The sequence below is a fragment of the Oryza glaberrima genome, chromosome 1, assembly GCF_000147395.1.
Source record: "Oryza glaberrima chromosome 1, OglaRS2, whole genome shotgun sequence".
In the NCBI taxonomy this organism is placed as follows: domain Eukaryota; kingdom Viridiplantae; phylum Streptophyta; class Magnoliopsida; order Poales; family Poaceae; genus Oryza; species Oryza glaberrima.
Genome location: NC_068326.1, coordinates 22,396,937 through 22,415,299, shown reverse-complemented (window position 1 = coordinate 22,415,299; position 18,363 = coordinate 22,396,937). Strand labels below are relative to the sequence as shown.

The 18,363-nt window shown below is 45.3% G+C and overlaps 3 protein-coding genes across 3 annotated transcripts; 1 reads left to right on the top strand and 2 right to left on the bottom strand.

Moving 5' to 3' along the window:
- Positions 1–1,460: 1,460 nt before the first annotated feature.
- LOC127780011 (DEAD-box ATP-dependent RNA helicase 26) lies at positions 1,461–4,775 on the bottom strand. Its single transcript, XM_052306966.1, has 10 exons — positions 4,457–4,775; positions 3,880–3,986; positions 3,725–3,780; positions 3,424–3,630; positions 3,136–3,342; positions 2,976–3,062; positions 2,795–2,890; positions 2,478–2,693; positions 2,223–2,405; positions 1,461–2,084 (listed from the first exon to the last, which is right to left on the bottom strand). Exons 1-10 carry the CDS (start codon positions 4,681–4,683, stop codon positions 1,857–1,859), a joined length of 1,614 nt encoding a protein of 537 aa, XP_052162926.1. The 5' UTR covers positions 4,684–4,775; the 3' UTR covers positions 1,461–1,856.
- Positions 4,776–5,147: 372 nt separating this feature from the next.
- LOC127780005 (DEAD-box ATP-dependent RNA helicase 25) lies at positions 5,148–8,846 on the bottom strand. The gene is made up of 10 exons (XM_052306951.1): positions 8,389–8,846; positions 7,812–7,918; positions 7,653–7,708; positions 7,339–7,563; positions 7,048–7,254; positions 6,882–6,968; positions 6,698–6,793; positions 6,409–6,624; positions 6,034–6,216; positions 5,148–5,902 (listed from the first exon to the last, which is right to left on the bottom strand). Exons 1-10 carry the CDS (start codon positions 8,766–8,768, stop codon positions 5,675–5,677), a joined length of 1,785 nt encoding a protein of 594 aa, XP_052162911.1. The 5' UTR covers positions 8,769–8,846; the 3' UTR covers positions 5,148–5,674.
- Positions 8,847–10,710: 1,864 nt separating this feature from the next.
- On the top strand, positions 10,711–17,495 carry LOC127776678 (uncharacterized). Its single transcript, XM_052303185.1, has 3 exons — positions 10,711–11,069; positions 11,542–13,681; positions 13,934–17,495. Exons 1-3 carry the CDS (start codon positions 10,768–10,770, stop codon positions 14,387–14,389), a joined length of 2,898 nt encoding a protein of 965 aa, XP_052159145.1. The 5' UTR covers positions 10,711–10,767; the 3' UTR covers positions 14,390–17,495.
- The last annotated feature ends 868 nt before the right edge of the window (positions 17,496–18,363 follow it).

Genomic DNA, 18,363 nt, shown 5'->3' with positions numbered 1-18,363 from the left:
GTGGTTTTGCCGTTTGCGGACCGTATGATTGCCGTAGTAGCTCGCGCGCACCTGCATACCACTTGCGGCGCATCTTGGGCAACTCACCGCCCCATGGCAACGGACAGGTTGGCCCGGGGTTCCGCAAGGCTGGCGCGCCATATATTTTTTGTACTACGATATTGTAGTACCACTCTCCTTTTCATCAGGTTTGTTAATCTACGGATGATTAAAAGACAACTACATTTCAAGATAAAATATGCTTGGAGTTGAGATTGCCAGATGATATTACCCGTAAAGAAACACCATAGATGTGGCTGCACTTTCAAATTGTTGTTCTTAATACAGAACGTACATATGTCCAAAATATTTTTTTTTATAAAGGAAGCCTGGGAGCAACAAAAGATTGGGCTAAAGATTAATATATATATATATATATATATATATATATATATATATATATAAAGGATTTTATGTTGTCCATATTTTATAAGAGATTTTATTTACCTATAAAAATCTAATTATCTTATAACTCATTAAGAAATATTTAAGCATGATCTTTGGGAAACGAGTACCTAATCAGGAGAATACTGTAGAATCTTTTCAAATGCTCGTTGGAAGACTACACTCTCTGGCTCTAAAACCGAACTATTTTCTTGCATCTCAAAAGAACTCCTAGGTTGATGTTCTTTGGAATACAGGAATTTTCACAAGGTTCTCAATTTCTCATAGGATTTTGATTGGGGTGATCCCCCTAAAACAGTAATTTTTCGTTGAAATTTCACCATTCCAAAGGTGACATTAACCTTCGTTAGATATTGTCGCTACCTTTACCTTACATGATGTCTGACTTGGCCTGATCTGAGCACCCCTCGCCTAATGCATGTCATAAACAAAAACACACAAAAAAATCAGTATGAAATTCGTGCTGATTAAAAAAATGTCTGCTTTTCCAACCCTGGATCCTTGATCCGAGCCTCCGACCACGGCATTTTTTAGGTCCCCAACCACGCAAATGATGTGATTTTGACCGTGACGCACCTGCAAGGGAAGGCAACACAGGCCACGGCGCCTGCATGATACGGCAGGAGTCTCACACCAAGTCACCAACTTAATTTAGACCAGCCACGCCTTCGTATTACCTGCATCTTCCAATCTTTCCTGCCATCTCTCCACGCTCTCGGCGATGCTCATCACGAAAAAAAGCACACAAAGAAATCAGTAGCAGCCGATACGTACGGCACTTGATGTTAAAAGCACCTAACTGTATTGTACCATCCGTACCCAAGAGATTGTTTGATATGGTAGTATACTCCAAAGTTTTTTTTTAAAAAAAAAATCAAACTGAGCCAAACTTACAAGCAAAATCTCATCGCGGTGACCAGGCGACAGGCAGGCAGATACAGGTTGCCATGGTCCGACCTTTGCCACCCTGGCCATTGAGCAGTAGATAAAAAATAATACAGCAAAGCATAGCAAGATTGAAACAAGATAATGATTCTACTATTACGAGTAGTTGATATATAATGTAACAATATGACTGCATTATATTACGCCACTGCTTATGTGGTGTGGCGTCTTGTGGCGCCGCAAGAACAGGTACATTTCATTTTCCATACTCGGGAGGACTTGGGGCCCAGTGTAGTTATGGTGAAGGAAAAAAATATGCTCCCACATGATGTAGGTCAGTACAACTGTGAAAAAAATAGTTACTCCTATATGAAGGATCACTGGGTTCATTTCAGCTTTGAACCTGCCCGGTGATGATAATAGATTGGTCAAGAGCTGGCTTCAAAAAAAGGATGCAGCAGTCATCTTAGAACTGAGGTTGTCAAACTTGGGGGCAGTAAAAAAATTGTCAACCTTCAGCACAAGGGTTACACAGATCGCAGCCCAGGAACATTGTTAAGGCCCATTTTTCGAAGAATGAGTTTGGGTATGGCAGGCGGAATTGCAAGACCCATGCTCTGGCTGAACTCTTCTGCGAGCCTAACAAGTCTGGATTTGTCTCGACTAATAGCCTTGTTTGAGTTGTAGTACCCTAGCCATGCCTGGTAGGCTGATTCCTTGCTCTTTGTCTCCACTCTTCCGAGTGCATCTTTGACCTATCAAATCAAGCAGAGATTAAAAGGAGAAAACGTAAAGTGCATTATATTTTGAGCAGCCATGTTGATTGCTCAACTAGAGTAAAAACCCTTGACAGAATCACATAGCCAACTTGATATCAAGTACATAATACTTACTCCTGTCTGAATGCTCGAATCAATTGTAGGTACCACAGCTTGTGATACAGACAAATCCTGAACGCTATTCAGAAAGTATGTTTCCCAGGGAGCCAACAGTAAGAGACCTAGCCCATCTTTGCCTTTCCGTCCAGTTCTACCAAGTCTATGTATATACTGTTCTCTATCAGCTGGCAGCCCAACCTGCGAGGGCAAACAAATTTCAATAAATGGAGATGAATTATTTTGGTATGAGATGTAATCATGCGACCCCACCTGTATGACAAGGGTGACATCAGGATAATCAACACCACGAGCAGATACATCAGAACTCACTAATATCAGACCCTTTGATTTCCTAAATTCATCTGAGACCTTAGTTCTTGCTGATTGCGACTTTCTCGAATGGATCTCTCTTATATTCAGTTTCAGCTGGGAAAGAACTTCAGCAACAAGTTTGGTGACCATTGCAGTAGTACAGAATACAATCACCTGAAAAATTGGATGGGGCACACATGGACAAATCCCCAATATATAAGCTGGTCTGGTAAGGTAACTTGCTCAAAAAAAAGAAGAAAATTGAGATAACTTACTTTGTAGTCTGCATCTTCTGCGATATGCTTCTTCAGTACATTGTACAATATAGAGAAGTGCAGGTCAAGTGGTGCAACCATGTACATCTGACTTACCTGATGCAAGAGTAAAAACGTAAGGTCATGCGAGCAGCAAAACTTAAAATTTACCCAACAGCACATGAAAGTGACATTTATAAACCTGTGAATGTGTCTCCTCATCACCCTCTTTAACAGTATTAATGAACTTGTAACCCCTCTTCATTGCAACGTGCGAAATTTGACGAACCTAACAGTAAGCATTTAAAAAAGAAATCAAATTGCTATTATAGAAACGGGGTATAGTAACAAATAGGAGATACCTCTTCTGGAACAGTAGCAGAAAAAAGAAGTGTCTGTCGTTCTTTAGGAATGAAAGCAATAATTTTCTCAATGTCTCTTCTAAATCCCATATCCAATAGGCGGTCAGCTTCATCAAGAACAAGAACTTTCACCCCTTTAATTCGGTTGGAAAAACCAGGTGTATTCTCAAGATGATCCTTAAGCCTTCCCGGTGTAGCAACAAGAATCTGTTAATCAACTCCCAAGTATTATTATCAGTGCATAAAACTAAAGCTAGATATGAGCGCACTAAATTTGTTGGGCACAACCTGACAAGGATTAGATTGCATGCTTCGTTGTTCTTGAGGTAATTTTGTGCCGCCAATTACAACCTGCACGCCCAGTGAGCGATGATACTTGAGAAGCTTCCTGGCCTCAGCAGCCACTTGGTTTGCTAGCTCCCTTGTGGGGCATATCACAAGCAAATTTATAGATGGAGAACGAGGTAATGTAGAGAGAAGTTCAATGGCTGGAAGCTGGAAACAAGAAATGAAACTCAAATTGGTTAGTCCCATGAAAGCATAAAGTAGTGCCATGAATTGACAAGTTGGGTCCAAAGGACTAGAATACCAAAAAGGCAACAGTTTTTCCTGTCCCTGTCTTTGCTTTTGCAAGAACATCTTCACCTGCAGGAAACAAACACACATATTATCTCCAGGGTTCCCAAGAGATCGGTATCATGCTGTGGAGCAATTGAGCGACACTATATATTTCATTTGGCTGACCTTGAAGGATTATTGGCAGAGTTGCCTCCTGCACCTGGGTCATCTTTTCATATCCAGCATCTTTGATTGCTTTCAATGACAACGGAGAAACAGGACATTGATCAAATCTGTAACATGCATAACGGTAACATTAAATAAGTTTGCAGGAACCTAACACGATTCATGACATTCAGAAACTACAAGTCATGGTAGACAGACTAATTTGAACAAACAGTGAGTAACACAAACTGATTTTATTATAACAGATCTAAGAAAACACCGAATAGTGGACATTGACTGGCTGACTACTAATACTACTACTACTACTACTACTACTACTACCAGGACTTAGTAAGAACATGGCGATTTTAGAGTAACAACTAACAACCAACTAAAATTTGGTGGATTAGTAAGACTAATCCCGGTCTGATAACAGCTATGATTTCATGCTATCTAACACTATGCGATGCCTATTATAATCTCAAAATCACACCAACAACAGAACATTCTATACTAAGTTTCTACAATTTGAGAAATGGAAAAAAAAAATCAAAGCACATTCGTAACCTAATTTGCAGAACAAGGCCCATTAATTTACCGTGTCTCGCTGAGATGCGAGCCAACCACGCCTCCCACCTCGGCAGCGCTCATCCCCGCATCCAACTCCATAGCCTTCCCTTCCACCACCTCCTCCTCCTCTTCGGGACCTGCTCCGTTGGTCGTGACCGCCCTGGGGATCGAGGGCCCGTCGACCCCCGAGCCCTTCGGCCCCCGCCTCCGCCGCCGCTTCCGGTGGGTCGCGTCGCTGGGGCCGCCAGACATCATCTCTCCCCGGCGAACGATCTCTATCTCGTCGGCGGCGTCGGCGGCGGCGCGGGCGGCGGCGGCGGCGGCGGCGGCGAACGGTCGAAAGACGCGCTATGCCTCTGCGATCCCCAACACGAGTTTACTAGTAGTAGGAAATAGACTAGGTGGGCCGTAGTGGGCCTCCAAACCATGCTTGCTGAAGGCCCATCACATCGGCCCATTAGTCCATGGCCCAACCTGGCCCAATCCCATCGCAAGAAGCAAGGATCTCATCAACGCTCAACGTGCTTTGAGAAGGAACGTTGGAGTTTAATCTCTTCGTTTTTTTCAAGTTGGGTTTGATTCCTCTTCCTATTTGCTGTTCGAACCTTTCGTGTACAATGTTCTCGTTTGGTGAGTTCGGCGCGGAGGAACTAGTCGAGTTCGAATGGTTTTCGAGAAATTCAAATTTAAAAGCGGTAAATTCAATCGAAGCACGGGTGTAATAGACACTCTGATATCATCTCTTTTCACTTGCTCAACTTGGAGTTTTGGATGATGGTAGCAAAAGAATGCTACTATCTGATAAATAATATATAAGCATGGGTTTAATAAACGATCTGATCATCTAGTGTCTCAAGTAAATCCATCTCAAAATGGATCAGAACAAGGTAAAAATAAAAATCTTCGTGTGTTGCACTATATGAGCTTCTGTAGAATCACTGTCTGTTTTTGAACCTGTATTTGTAGAGGACCAGAAAGACTCCTAGTCATGCTTGAATAGTTGAACTTAGAACTCCTGAACCTCCGAGAGAAGTGATCTGTGATCATACATAGTGTTGATCGTCCAAACTTCTGACCAATATCAACCCACCGAGCTGCAAAGCTCAAATATCTGCAGCAGTGAGGTACATCACGCCTGAAGTTTACCATAAACGCAGCAGAGAGCACAGTGATGGATCAAATGTCGATAGTGTGCTCTACGCTTTTAGCACAAAGTGCACAAGGACCTTAATTTCAGGCATCAGGGTTATGTAGATCTCAGCCCAGGAACATTGTTAAGTCCCATCTTTCGAAGAATTTGCTTGGGTATAGCTGGCGGAACTGAAAGCTCCATGCTTTGGCTGAACTCTTCTGCGAGCTTAACAAGTCTGGATTTTTCTCGGCCAATGGTCTTGTTAGAGTTGTAGTATCCTAACCATGCTTGATAGGCACACTCCTTGCTCCTCATCTCAACTTTCCGGACTGCGTCTTTGACCTATCAAATAAAGCAGAAACAAGAGTACTTGAGATTTCTTGAGCAGGCAAAAATGGACTTCCTATTGCAAAATTTGCGCTAGATCTGACCTATGTTGCATGGCGAAATAGATGAGAGGATTATGAACTTACTATTGTCTGAGTGCTTGAATCAACAGAAGGTACCGTAGCCTCTGATATTGACAAATCCTTAATGCTACTAAGAAAGTACTTCTCCCATGGAGCCAACAGTAATAGGCCTTGCCCTTCCTTTCCCTTCCGTCCAGTTCTACCAAGTCTATGTATATATTGCTGTCTATCAGCTGGCACCCCAACCTGCAAGAGCAAATATTCAAGGAGAAAAAACTTTATCAGAACACAACAAACTGCAAGCATATTTGCATTGCCATATTTTGGTCAACAGAAATAGTTTTCCAAACATTCATAAAGAAAAGAAAAATAAATAACAACAATATAGCAATATCAGTTTACAAGAAGAATTTTGTGAGGGGAAATAATAACAGGTACCTGTATGACAAGGGTGACATCAGGATAATCCACGCCGCGGGCAGATACATCAGAACTAACCAATATCAGACCCCTTGACTTCCTGAATTCATCTGAGACCTTAGTTCTGGCAGATTGTGACTTTCTGGAATGAATCTCTCTTATATTCAGTCTCAGTTGGGAAAGAATTTCAGCGACAAGTTTGGTAACCATCGCAGTAGTGCAGAATATAATCACCTGTAAAATTGAACAACAATGACACATCCATAATCCACAAGATATAGGTTCACAGTTTGGATATGAAACTTACTTTGTAGTCTGCATCCTCTGCAACATGCTTCTTCAATACATCATATAAGATAGAGAAGTGTAGATCTAGTGGCGCGATCATGAACATCTGACTCACCTGATATAGAAGCAGCGCAATGTTCTAATGAGCTCCAAAACTTTAGCATTTAGCATAAAATGCTCAAGAAAAAATGACAGGTCTAAACCTGTGCATGTGTCTCCTCATCACCATCCTTAACGGTGTTGATGAACTTATAATTCTTCTTCATTGCAATATGAGAAATTTGGCGGACCTAAATATAAACGTTCAAAAGATAGTTTGTTAGAGGTTTAACTTTATATAAAGAGAGCTTAATAATACAAAGAGTTTACCTCCTCTGGCACAGTAGCAGAAAATAGCAATGTCTGTCGCTCTTTAGGAACGGAAGCAATTATTCTCTCAATGTCTCTTCTGAATCCCATATCCAGCAGGCGATCAGCTTCATCAAGAACAAGAACCTTCACACCTTTTAGTCGGGTAGAAAAACCAGGTGTGTTCTCAACATGGTCTTTAAGCCTTCCAGGTGTAGCAACAAGAATCTGTTTGATCAGTGCACAGTGTTAGTATACATAACTTGCACTAAGAATCCAAGATATGACCTGTCTGTAGTTCATGGGTACAACCTGGCATGGGTTAGCTTGCATGCTTCGTTGCTCTTGGGTTAATCGTGTGCCACCGATTACAACTTGCACCCCCAGTGAGCGGTGATACTTGAGAAGTTTCTTGGCCTCAACAGCCACTTGGATTGCAAGCTCCCTAGTAGGGCACATCACCAGCAAATTTATAGATGGACGTAGTTGATCCCTCCGAGAATTAGGTAATGCGGAGAGAACTTCAATGGCTGGAAGCTAAAACAAGATACTCTAACTCATTAGTCAATACGTTAATAGGTGATAGCGACTAATGCCATAATTTGATTGGGATTAAGGATAAGTACCAAAAAGGCAACAGTTTTCCCAGTTCCTGTCTTTGCTTTTGCAAGAACATCTTTGCCTAAAATGGAACAAAATGTTGCAGATTCAGTTTCAGGACTCCCACCAAAAAATACTGGTATCATTCACTGGACTGGGAACAATAACATTGCCATTTCCCTGACCTTGAAGGATTACTGGCAGAGTTGCCTCCTGCACCTGGGTCATCCTTTCATACCCAGCATCTTTGACGGCTTTCAGTGACAACGGAGAAATAGCGCATTGATCAAACCTGCATATGAATAGCATTTCTAAATTACGAAAGCAGTACATTTGTAAATCCTGTTATACAAATCGGATGAGCAGTCTTCTCATATTCTAGTTAGTCGAGGATTAGCAAAATGATTGTTTACAGATGAGCATTATGCTACTTGAAGGAGGCAGTAACAGTTGGTTTACAGCAATAAATAATTATACAAACACAGCACGCTGCTAGAACTTAGTGAAAACTGATTAATTCTAGTAGAACAGACATGATTTGGCGTCTCCCTAACACAACGTTTAAAATCTTTAAGCTCTACTCATCTGGAAAATACTGGAAACAAGCACTCGCCATTTCTGTTTTGGAAACATAACCATTTCCACATATTCGAAAATACTCTTACATAAATAAAGCACTCGCCATTTCTACAGTTCCAAACCATAATCATTTCTACAGGGGAAGAGATAACTCTCAATTTGCGGCGCAAGGCAAGCGATTACCTTGTGTCGCTGAGGTACGAGCCATCCACGCCTCCCGACTCGTCACCGCTCTTCGCCGCATCGAATTCCGGAGCCTCCCCTTCCGCCACGCCCTCCTCGCGGACGCCTCTTCCCCTGCCTGTGACCACCCTCGAGAACGCGAGGCCCTCCTCCTCCTCCTCCTCCGCGTCCCTACGGCTACGACGCCGCTTCGGTACGGCCGCGCCGCCCGACCTGACACGGCGGCCGACGGCGTCGGCGACGTCGACCTTGGCGGCGGTCAGGGGAGGAGCGCCCCGGCGGCGGCGGGCAGGGACGCGGAGGCAGAGGAAGCTGGGGAAGGCCCTTGCGAGCACGGGGAGGCCGCTCTGGGTGCGGAGGAGGAGGTCGCCGGCGGCCATCTCCGGCGAGTGGGGATAGGGATGAGCGGAGGCGTAGGGTTTTGTGGCGGGTTGGCGCGCGGCGACGAGAGGATAAGATATCCGAGGGGGTTTTAAACGGCCGAATAGTAGAAAACTCTAGCTTGCAATATTCAAGAGAAAAGGTTTTATTTAGAATTTTAGTAGTAATGATTTTGTAATTTTACTTTTAAATTCCAATTAAAAATCAATTTCTGATTAATTTTATATTTTATTCCGAAATTCAGTTAGTAATCTACCTGCCACCTCTTAGTTCTTTTCTCATATGGGTGCCATATATTTCTAATTAGTATTTCTATATGGATTTTATCTGTTTATTGGTTTAATCTAAACTATTATAATTTTGATCCACCCTACAATATAATAAGCGGCATAGGTCATCTGGAGCGAATGTGGAAGCTTGTTTTTTCTATAAAAATAATACTTGCTCTATTTTAAATTATTTGTTGTTTTAGATTTATACTAAATTAAACATTTTATTATTGTTTTACCATCAATTTCTATAAACTCATATAATTTAACATCGTTATATTTATATTTTTAAATTCACTATAAGAAATACTTTCATAATATACAATTCACATGTTATCATGATAACATACACAGACTTCTAAAATTTAAAATTTATTGACTAAAGATATACATGTTTGTCTTAGAACAAAATGTAGAACCACAAATAATTTGAAACGGAATGGACTAGATTCGTATAGTTATAACTCTTTGTTTGTTTGTTTGAGAACTGGAATTGCTACAAATATTCACCATTATAGTTTGGATCAACACGATATAAGATAATAAATTTTTGTCTTGCTCTTTGATTAATTTTGATAAAATATAGGCGGGAAGCAATATCACGGGGTGGCACATGGCAACTTGGCGCCACATCGCTGTCCTATGAGCTCCTTGAGGCAACGAGTCTTTCCAAAGAGCTGCCTGCAACCTCCAAGGCTAGCGAAGAACTGAGGTTTAAGGTTGGACACTCAAACTCCTAGTGGTTGTCCCCGAGCACCAATCTAGACCATATCCTGAATTGCTCGGGACAAGCGACCCCGAAAAGGTGTCCCGAAAAAGGTTGCATTGAGGCAAGGTGTCCCTTCCCAATAAAAGGCGATGTAACTGATACCTGCCCGTTGAGGCAACTGACACAGTAGATAAAACATGCCTTACCACCTATCATTCGAGGCCACGTATGGATTGTCATACGGCATGGGTTGTTAGGTAGGACGAATGACTTCATGTGTCTTACTTAGTCCCACCATTTTCCACATACTCTACCTAGACGCCGACAAGTGAGGCCATGGGATGGCATTTGTGGATGACCGTCTCCTCCATTAAGCCCCTTTGCGCAAGAAAGCATCACCGAGGCACACGATAAATGCTCAAGACCTCTCTTGACTCCACCTTAAGGAGGACCTCATAACGAGCAGAGGGACGCGGAGCCCGATGAAGAATGGATGATATAACTTGTACCATCCAAAATATATAAGGGCGGGAGCGAGGCTATGAGAGGAGAAGGGCGAGCTTTTCCCCAATTAAAGTTAAAACAAAGAATAACATAACACACATGAGTAGAATATTATGTTTCAGGCAGCTCAAACCCGCCAATTCCGGTGTCAAAAAAGAACGTTCTAAAAAGAATCGTTTTGTGAACAACGAAACCAGCCGAAGAAACACTTTAGCACTAATGCTCTCGACAAAACACAATAAACAGTCAACCACGTACCAAGTTGTGTTTATTGTGGTACTGGTTGGTACGATTCATCATTTCAATGATTCCAAGTGCTCGGCCCCAAGCAAGTCCCTACCCCAAAGTAAACAGAATCTTAAGATACCTACCTTACCTCGGTCTCCTCCAATAATTAACTTGAACCAGTAATAGCAAGACACAAAAATCTTTTATAGCTCGTCTAACTCCAAGATGCAATGTCCTTGAGCTTGTAGAAGCGCACGTACTACCGCAGGAGAGCTCGCAGGAAGTAGGATGGCCGCAACAAGTGCAGCAAATGAGCGTAGCATAGCCATCCCGGGCCCGGGTTATGATCAGCCTGCAGCACAGCCAGCCGCGCTGGCCGGCGGCGGCGACGAGGACGAGGGGGCGTGGAAGACGGCCCAGAAGTGGCTGAACCGCTTCGTCCGCGTCGTCGCTTTCGTGGAGAGGACGGGCAACGCCGTCGGCACGCTGGCCTTCACCTGGGCGACCGTCGTCGTGCTCGGTGGGTATTCCACGGACCTGCGCGAGGATTTCTGGTACGCCATGGCGATAGTCTTCCTGGAGGCTTACAGGTAAGTAGTAGCACTTCACGTACGTTCTCTCGTCATCACACTACACTCTTGGGCATGTTCAAATAGAGGACGCTTACGTATAAAAATGATGCACACCAACTAATAATTATCACATCACTAGTAAAAAGACAAAACTCTGACATATATATATATACTTCTAAAACTATAAGGAATTTTGTTTTCTTGTTTACATAAAACAATTAATGAATTTAAGTTTAAGACTTTACACATCGGTATAATAGTACATAGGTGTAATAACATGTGTACATAATATGTTTCTGAGGAACAAAATATGACTAATACACTACTTAAAAAATTTGAGGTGACAAAACATAAGCTTTATGAACCAAACGCAGTTCTTGGTCATTCATGGGTGAGTCTGACCTCTACTATGAATTTGTCCTAGTACCAAATTTGGTTGTCTACAACGCTGCTAACCGTGTCATTGGGACCGTGTCATTGGGGGACTCAGGGTGTTCAGCCGCCAAAACAAATCAGACGATAAATTCTTGTTCAAGACCACGGGAGGAATCAGAATGCTCAAGCTGTCTTCAACCCTGGAGCTGCTGTATTTTCTGAACGCGGTGATCGTGATGCTGTGCCTCTCCGTCATCCTCACGGTCGTCCTAACCCACGTATTCCCGAAAAAACGGTACGTGCCGCTGGTGCTGGCTGCCCTGCTCGTGCTGCTAGCCAGGTTCCCCATCATCTGGCTCCTCAAACGAGCGAACAGACCAGGGTCAGGGCGCCGCGTCGTCGCGATAGTACTGCGGCTGACCCCCCTGGCCGCGATACTGGCCTTGGGCTGTTCACTGGTGCTGCTGTACGGCGCTCCGCCGGTGACGGCGCTGGCATCCGTGTTGCTGCTCTTCATGACGTTCGTTCTGTGCCAGCAGCTGATAGCCGTGCGGGAGAAGATCAAGAGACCGGCGCCCCTGCAGCGCCCGACGGCTGCAGGTGAGGCTTCGCCGCCGCCGCCGTCGTTTGCCCAGCGCGCGCGGCTGGTGCTCGCCAACACTATGTTGGTCGTCTGCCCACCCTTGATGGTTGCCTTCCTGACGGCGACGTTCGGCTTCCTGGGGCTGTACGTGGTGCTCACGGCGGTGGCGCTCGGCAACTTCCAGATCCCGGCGGCCGTCGCCCGCGTCGCCATCTCGTCGGCGCGCCTCGCCGGCAGGGTGGACCGCGTGAGCACGGGCAACGTCAACCTCGTGCCGTCGCTCAAGATCTTCTACGGGCTTGTGCTCGCCCAGGGCGCGCTCTACATCGTGGCGTGCCTGACGGATCCCTTCTCCGTCCTCCTCCGGAGATGGCTGGCGCGGCGCTGCAAGCTCGGGACAAGGTCCGTCGACCTGTACTACGAGCACGCCTACGACGCGTGGATGGAGGACGGCCTGCTCGCCATGGAGGACGCGAACATCGTCAGCTTCGCCGTCGACTCCCTCGGCTCCGGCGAACCCAGCCGCAGCCGCGAGAGGGTCCTTGCTGGGGTCACCGTCCTTCACTGCTTCCTCCGGCAACGAAGAGGCTCCAAGGCCCGGCTTGCTTCATCGAAGATCATCACCTCCACAAACGCCATTGCCACCTTGATCGGCATGCTGGGATGGGGCGCCGAAGAAGACCGGCAAATCAGGCTGTTCGCGGCGAAGGTCATCGGCGAGGTCGCCGGTGAGCTCCGGATCGCCAGGTTCCCTGGCACCGTGCAGCTGATATCTTCACTCCTTGATGCTCCATCTTGCTCGAAGAAAGAACAAGACAGTGGAGGCTCAACACAGACAAAAGCAGCTGCAGGCAACGTTAATACTGACTCGACCTGCTGCTGTTGCTTCCCCAAGCCCAGTTGCCCGCGACGAATCAAGAATCTATGGTCAGCTCCAGACGAGGAGCCTCTCGACGACGACGAAGACGCGCTCCCGATAATGGGGATGCTGATCCTCGAGAAGCTTGCTTCCGATCCCGAAAACTGCGCAGAAATCTGGAGGGCAGCTAACCTCGTCTCGAAGGTGATAGGGTTCATAGCCTGCTCCAGCAACGAGGCACAGCGGAATCGACGACCCATCACCGCCTCGTCACTGAAGCTAGTCGCAAAGCTCGCCGGCGCCAAGGGGGAGATCGGCGTCACGCTCCGGCGGAAGATATCGGACCATCCTTTCCTAGTGAGCAGCCTCGCCGGGATCTTGGAGGACGACGGCGCCGGCACGGAGGAATGGGCGCCGGCGATGGATATCCTCGCCAAGCTCTGTGTCAACGCCGATACGAGGCAGGAGGTCGGGGAAATCGCGGCGATCATTACCAGATTGGTGCAAGAATTCTTCCCCTCGCAGCAAGACCAACAAGCGAGCAGTACACAAGATGATCGCCAGCTGCGGTTGGCGGCAGGTGAAGCATTGGCGACGCTGGCAACGGAAAGCCCCGGCAACTGCTCGGCCATCCTCAAGGAATTCAAGGGAAAATATTGCGATCTTGTAAACGATCTCAAGAACATGATTTCGGCTAGGGACGAGGATGGCTGCCGATGTGCGGCAAGCCTGCTGCAGAATCTGTGCGCGCACTCCGGAGACGAGCTGCGCCATATTGGTTTCAGCGACCATCTTGCATCCGCCTTGAAAGTGGTGAGTCTTCTCCTGGATTTGATCTTACTCAATTGTAGCATTTTCTCTATTTGTTTCTCTCTTTTTTTTCAAGTTAACATAGCATCAAATACACGTACAAATATAACGCACATCATACTCACACACCCACGAATATTTCCCAAGTCCCAAAACAACACACGCTTTAAGTGTACAGCGTGTGCATAATATGATCCATACATCGCCGTAGAGACGATAATTATGATTTATAGAGCTAATGTGAACCACACGCAGATTTTGGAGAAAATATTGAATACCAAGGGAAAGCAGCTAGAGGTCCTGATTGGGCTCGCAGCGCAGATTCACAACGCCATGCCTGCCTGCTTTAAAGATGCACTGGAATCCTTAGCCAATAATACAGCGGAGGCACTCGTTCAGAAGATGGTGGATACACTCAACTCCAGCAAGAAGCCGAGCCCTGAATGCCCCAGGATGAGAAGAGCAATAGTCGAGCTAGCGATTTCCATAGTAGAAACGCGCACTCTTCTGTACGGCTATGCAGCCGACTTCAGGAAGAAGGGGATGGTGGAGGCGCTTTCCAAGGTAAAGAGGACGCCGTCGAAGGTGGAGAGATACAGGCTCTTCTTCGGCGATGCAGGGGTGGTTTTGGAGCGTGGATTGCCTCTGCCTGATATGGTGGCCACGGCAAAAGGGCTAATCGAAACTGCATCTCCATCTCCAGGAGTTTAACGTAACCCCCATGCTCTTTTGTGGTTGTACAGAACTTCGGTGCGGCACTTTTGTTCTGTTCTTTTTCTCTGTCTTTGTTCAGGAGTGTGCATGTTCGCTAAGTGCTTTAAGCCCATAAGGATATTTGTTTATTGGATGTGATCCGAATATAATTATGGAAAATCTTAGACAAATGAGACAAGATATATTATGATGTCATATACAAACATGAACAAGATCAAAGATCAAAGATCAAAGATGTCTGCATATTAGGGGGAAAAAAGAAAGAATTGGGCTAAAAAACGCAGTCACATTTGGATTTGCCATTTTTGTTTCTCCATGTATAGACAGAATTTATCTTGCATGTTTCTATATTTTATTGGTGGCAGATGGAACTAAAACTATCCTACTTGCTGATTTTTGCCCCCCCCCCCTTACAGGTGTCGGAACAGCTAAAATCGACACCTATAGTGTTTTCCCAACCAAACACGCGCCACAGGGGGCGCCAATGGCAAGAAAAACGCAGTACAAATAGGTGCCGGTTTTTAATTGGAACGGACACATATATTTAATGTCAAATAGAAGTGTCTGTTCCAATTAAAACCCGTATGTCTCATCAGGGTTGTTGGTTGCGGGGCCCACATTAGAACCGGTGAAGCATCTAGGCCCCCGTCATTGATTTTGGTAATTAATGACAAGCGTTAATTGTAGCCGAACTATTTTCTTGAGCTATACATTTTGAGTTAGGACCACATGATGTGTATGAATGGATGATCACTGAGGACTAAATTCAATGGCGCAAAGCAAAAGGAGCGAAGACAGTAAAACCAGAGGTTTTATTTTAATTAATCGAGGAGTTGGATGATCAAAATTTGCTAGATTTATTTATACCTTTGTCTTACTATCAAGAGGGATAATGACCTAAACAAAGAGATGATCAAAATGCCACATTAGGTCATTTGCATTTAGACTTGGTTCTCTGTTTAAATTGTTCTGCTTCTCTGTCCAGAGCCGGTCAGACCGTGGGCCTTATGCTGGTCTGACCGACGAGTGTTGGCTAGTCTGACCATGGAGACCTTGCCGGTCTGACCGGCCGACCCTGTGCTGGTTGGTCGGCCTCTAGGTGAAAAACCCGAGCCGCAATCGGTTAGACCGAGCCGATTGCGGTTTGACCGAGCCACGGCCGATCTGACCGGCCACACTACTGCGGTCTGACCGGCCCCCATGTGTCAGTGCATTTAATGCCCTGCAACGGTAACTAGCCGTTGAAAAGTCGATCTGACCAGCCACCCTTCGGCGGTCTGACCGACAATGTACTGAGTTGGGGAATTTCGACCCCAATGGCTAGTTTTTGTGGGTTGGGGTATAAATACCCCTACCCTCCTCCCCGCCACTAGCAGCAAGGGGACTCTCTTGACACTTGCTTCACTTGCATACATCCCTTGCACACACTCTAGTGCTTGTGTTCATCCATTTGGTGTGATTAAGGGATGATTAGCCAAGAGTCAAGCGCATTTGCTTCATTGTAGAGCTAGTGTGGCACTTGATCATCTCCGAGTCGGGTCATCGCTTGTTACTCATGAAGGTTGCCACCTCCTAGACGGCTTGTGGAGGTGTTGCCCGAGGACCTCTCCAAGGAGATCGTGGAGAAGGCCCGACGCCGATTGTGAGTGGTTTGAAGTTCACCACCTTCGGAGTGAATGAAGAACTACCCCTAGTGATCGAGGCTTGGGTAGTCCACTTCGTGGGCCGGCTCTCATCTTGCCCACCCCTTGATGAAGGGGGCTTGCGGTGGCTTCGTGGTTTTGAGCGATGAAGTTGGGCTCGTCTCAACGGGGAGTAGGAAACCGATCCGAACCTCGGGTGAAAAAAAAAACTCCTTGTCTATTGTCTCATTTACTTATTGCATTTACATTTGTGCAATTTACTTTCATAGAGACATATTTGAGCCTATATCACCCTAGGTTTGCAAAACATAACTTCGTCCCTCACCAAGCCTAGCAACTTAGGTTAGTTTTGATTAGGTGTCATTTAGTTTTAAATCGCCTATTCCCTCCTCCCCCTCTAGTGACATCTCGACCCTACAAGTGGAAGTCCACACTCTAGTACCCCTTGCAGAAGCAAGTTAAAGTCTTGGCTTATATTGCTTGTGTTGCTTTAAGTTTCCTCCCACATCGGAAAGCTTGTTTTGAATCAACCTCATAATCTAAGGGGCATAATAGATACATTGTCCAAAGGTCCCCTCTGATATGGCAATCTCTTGCATCATGAGGTTTATCATCATTGTTTCCATATCTAGGGAGAATTGTGGCTCACACAATCCTATTGACCACACTTGGCAGGGTCCTCAACCCCTCAACCTTCCCACTACTCACCTCAAAGCCATGAGCTTCCACATTTGGAGTATTGTTGATATAGGCTTTGCTATCACCGGGTCGCCCTTGACGGAAGTTGATCACCGCAACGTCAAACTTAATGCTCAAGCTATGAATGCATTATTCAACTCTTTGAGCCAAGAAGAGTTTTATAGAGTGAGCAACCTTGAGACGACATATGAGATTTGAAACAAGTTGGCGGAGATTCATGAGGGCACAAGTGAGTATAAGGATGCCAAGCTCCATTTCCTCAAGATCCAATATGAGACATTCTCCATGTTGCCTCATGAGAATGTGAATGACATGTATGGGAGACTCAATGCCATCGTCAATGATCTCAAGGGGCTTAGGGCAATCTACACCGACCTTGAGGTTGCCCAAAAGATGCTTAGGGCTCTACTGGACAAGTATGAGACCCTAATCACCATGCTCATCAACTCCGACCTGTCAAAAATGACATCCACAAGCCTATTGGGGAAGATCAACACCAATGACATGTACAAGTTAAAGAAGAAGGAGATGGAGGAAGCCTCTCCATCTAAGAAGTGCATTACTCTCCAAGCCGAAGTGGAAAACAAGGGCAATGGCAAGGTGAATGAAGACAAGGATGACTTGGAAGAAGAAATTGTGCTTCTTGCTATTGCTAGAAGATTCAACGAGCTCTTAGGAAGGAGAAAGGGAAAGGACTCTAGCTCCTATAACAGAAGAAGTAGAAGACCCAACAAGACCCTTCCAACTTGAGATGTTTTGAGTGTGACGAGAAGGGGCACTTTGCTTCTAAGTGCCCTTCTAAGGAAGATGAAGGTGACAAGCCATCCAATAAGAAGAGTGGAAGCTACAAGCTCATGAAGAAGCTCAAGAAGGAGAGAAAGAAGATTGAGGCTTTCATTGGGTAATAGGACTCAAATGAAGAGAGCTCCTCATACAAGGCCTCTAAATAAGCATGATCCTTCTTTAGAGCCTTTAACTTTACAATCTCCCCCTCACTATATGCAAGGAGTTCCTCAAACATGCTCACAAGCTCATCATAGGAAACATCATTATTATCATCATCACTTTACTATCACTATTAGATGTTACCTTAGAAGAGCCCTTTGCCATGAGAGAAGAGTGATGGAGCCTCCTTTATAGCAACTCCGGCCATCTTTTTCTTCTTGAAGCTTGCATCATCATCACTATCTTCGGCATCGGACCCAGATGAAGCGGAGCTCTCTTCATTTGAGACCTATTGCCCAATGAAAGCCTCAATCTTCTTTCACTCCTTCTTGAGCTTCTTCATGAGCTTGTAGCTTCCACTCTTCTTATTGGATGGCTTGTCACCTTCATCTTCCTTGGAAGGGCACTTAGAAGCAAAGTGCCCCTTCTCGTCACACTCAAAACATCTCAAGTTGGAGAGGATCTTGTTGGGTCTTCTACTTCTTCTCTTATAGGAGCTAGAGTCCTTTCCCTTTCCCTTTCTCCTTCCTAAGAGCTCGCTGAATCTTCTAGCAAGAAGCACAATTTCTTCCTCCAAGTCACCCTTGTCTTCATTCACCTAGCTATTGCCCTTGTTTTCCACTTCGGCTTGGAGAGTAATGCACTTCTTAGATAGAGAGGCTTCCTCCATCTCCTTCTTCTTTA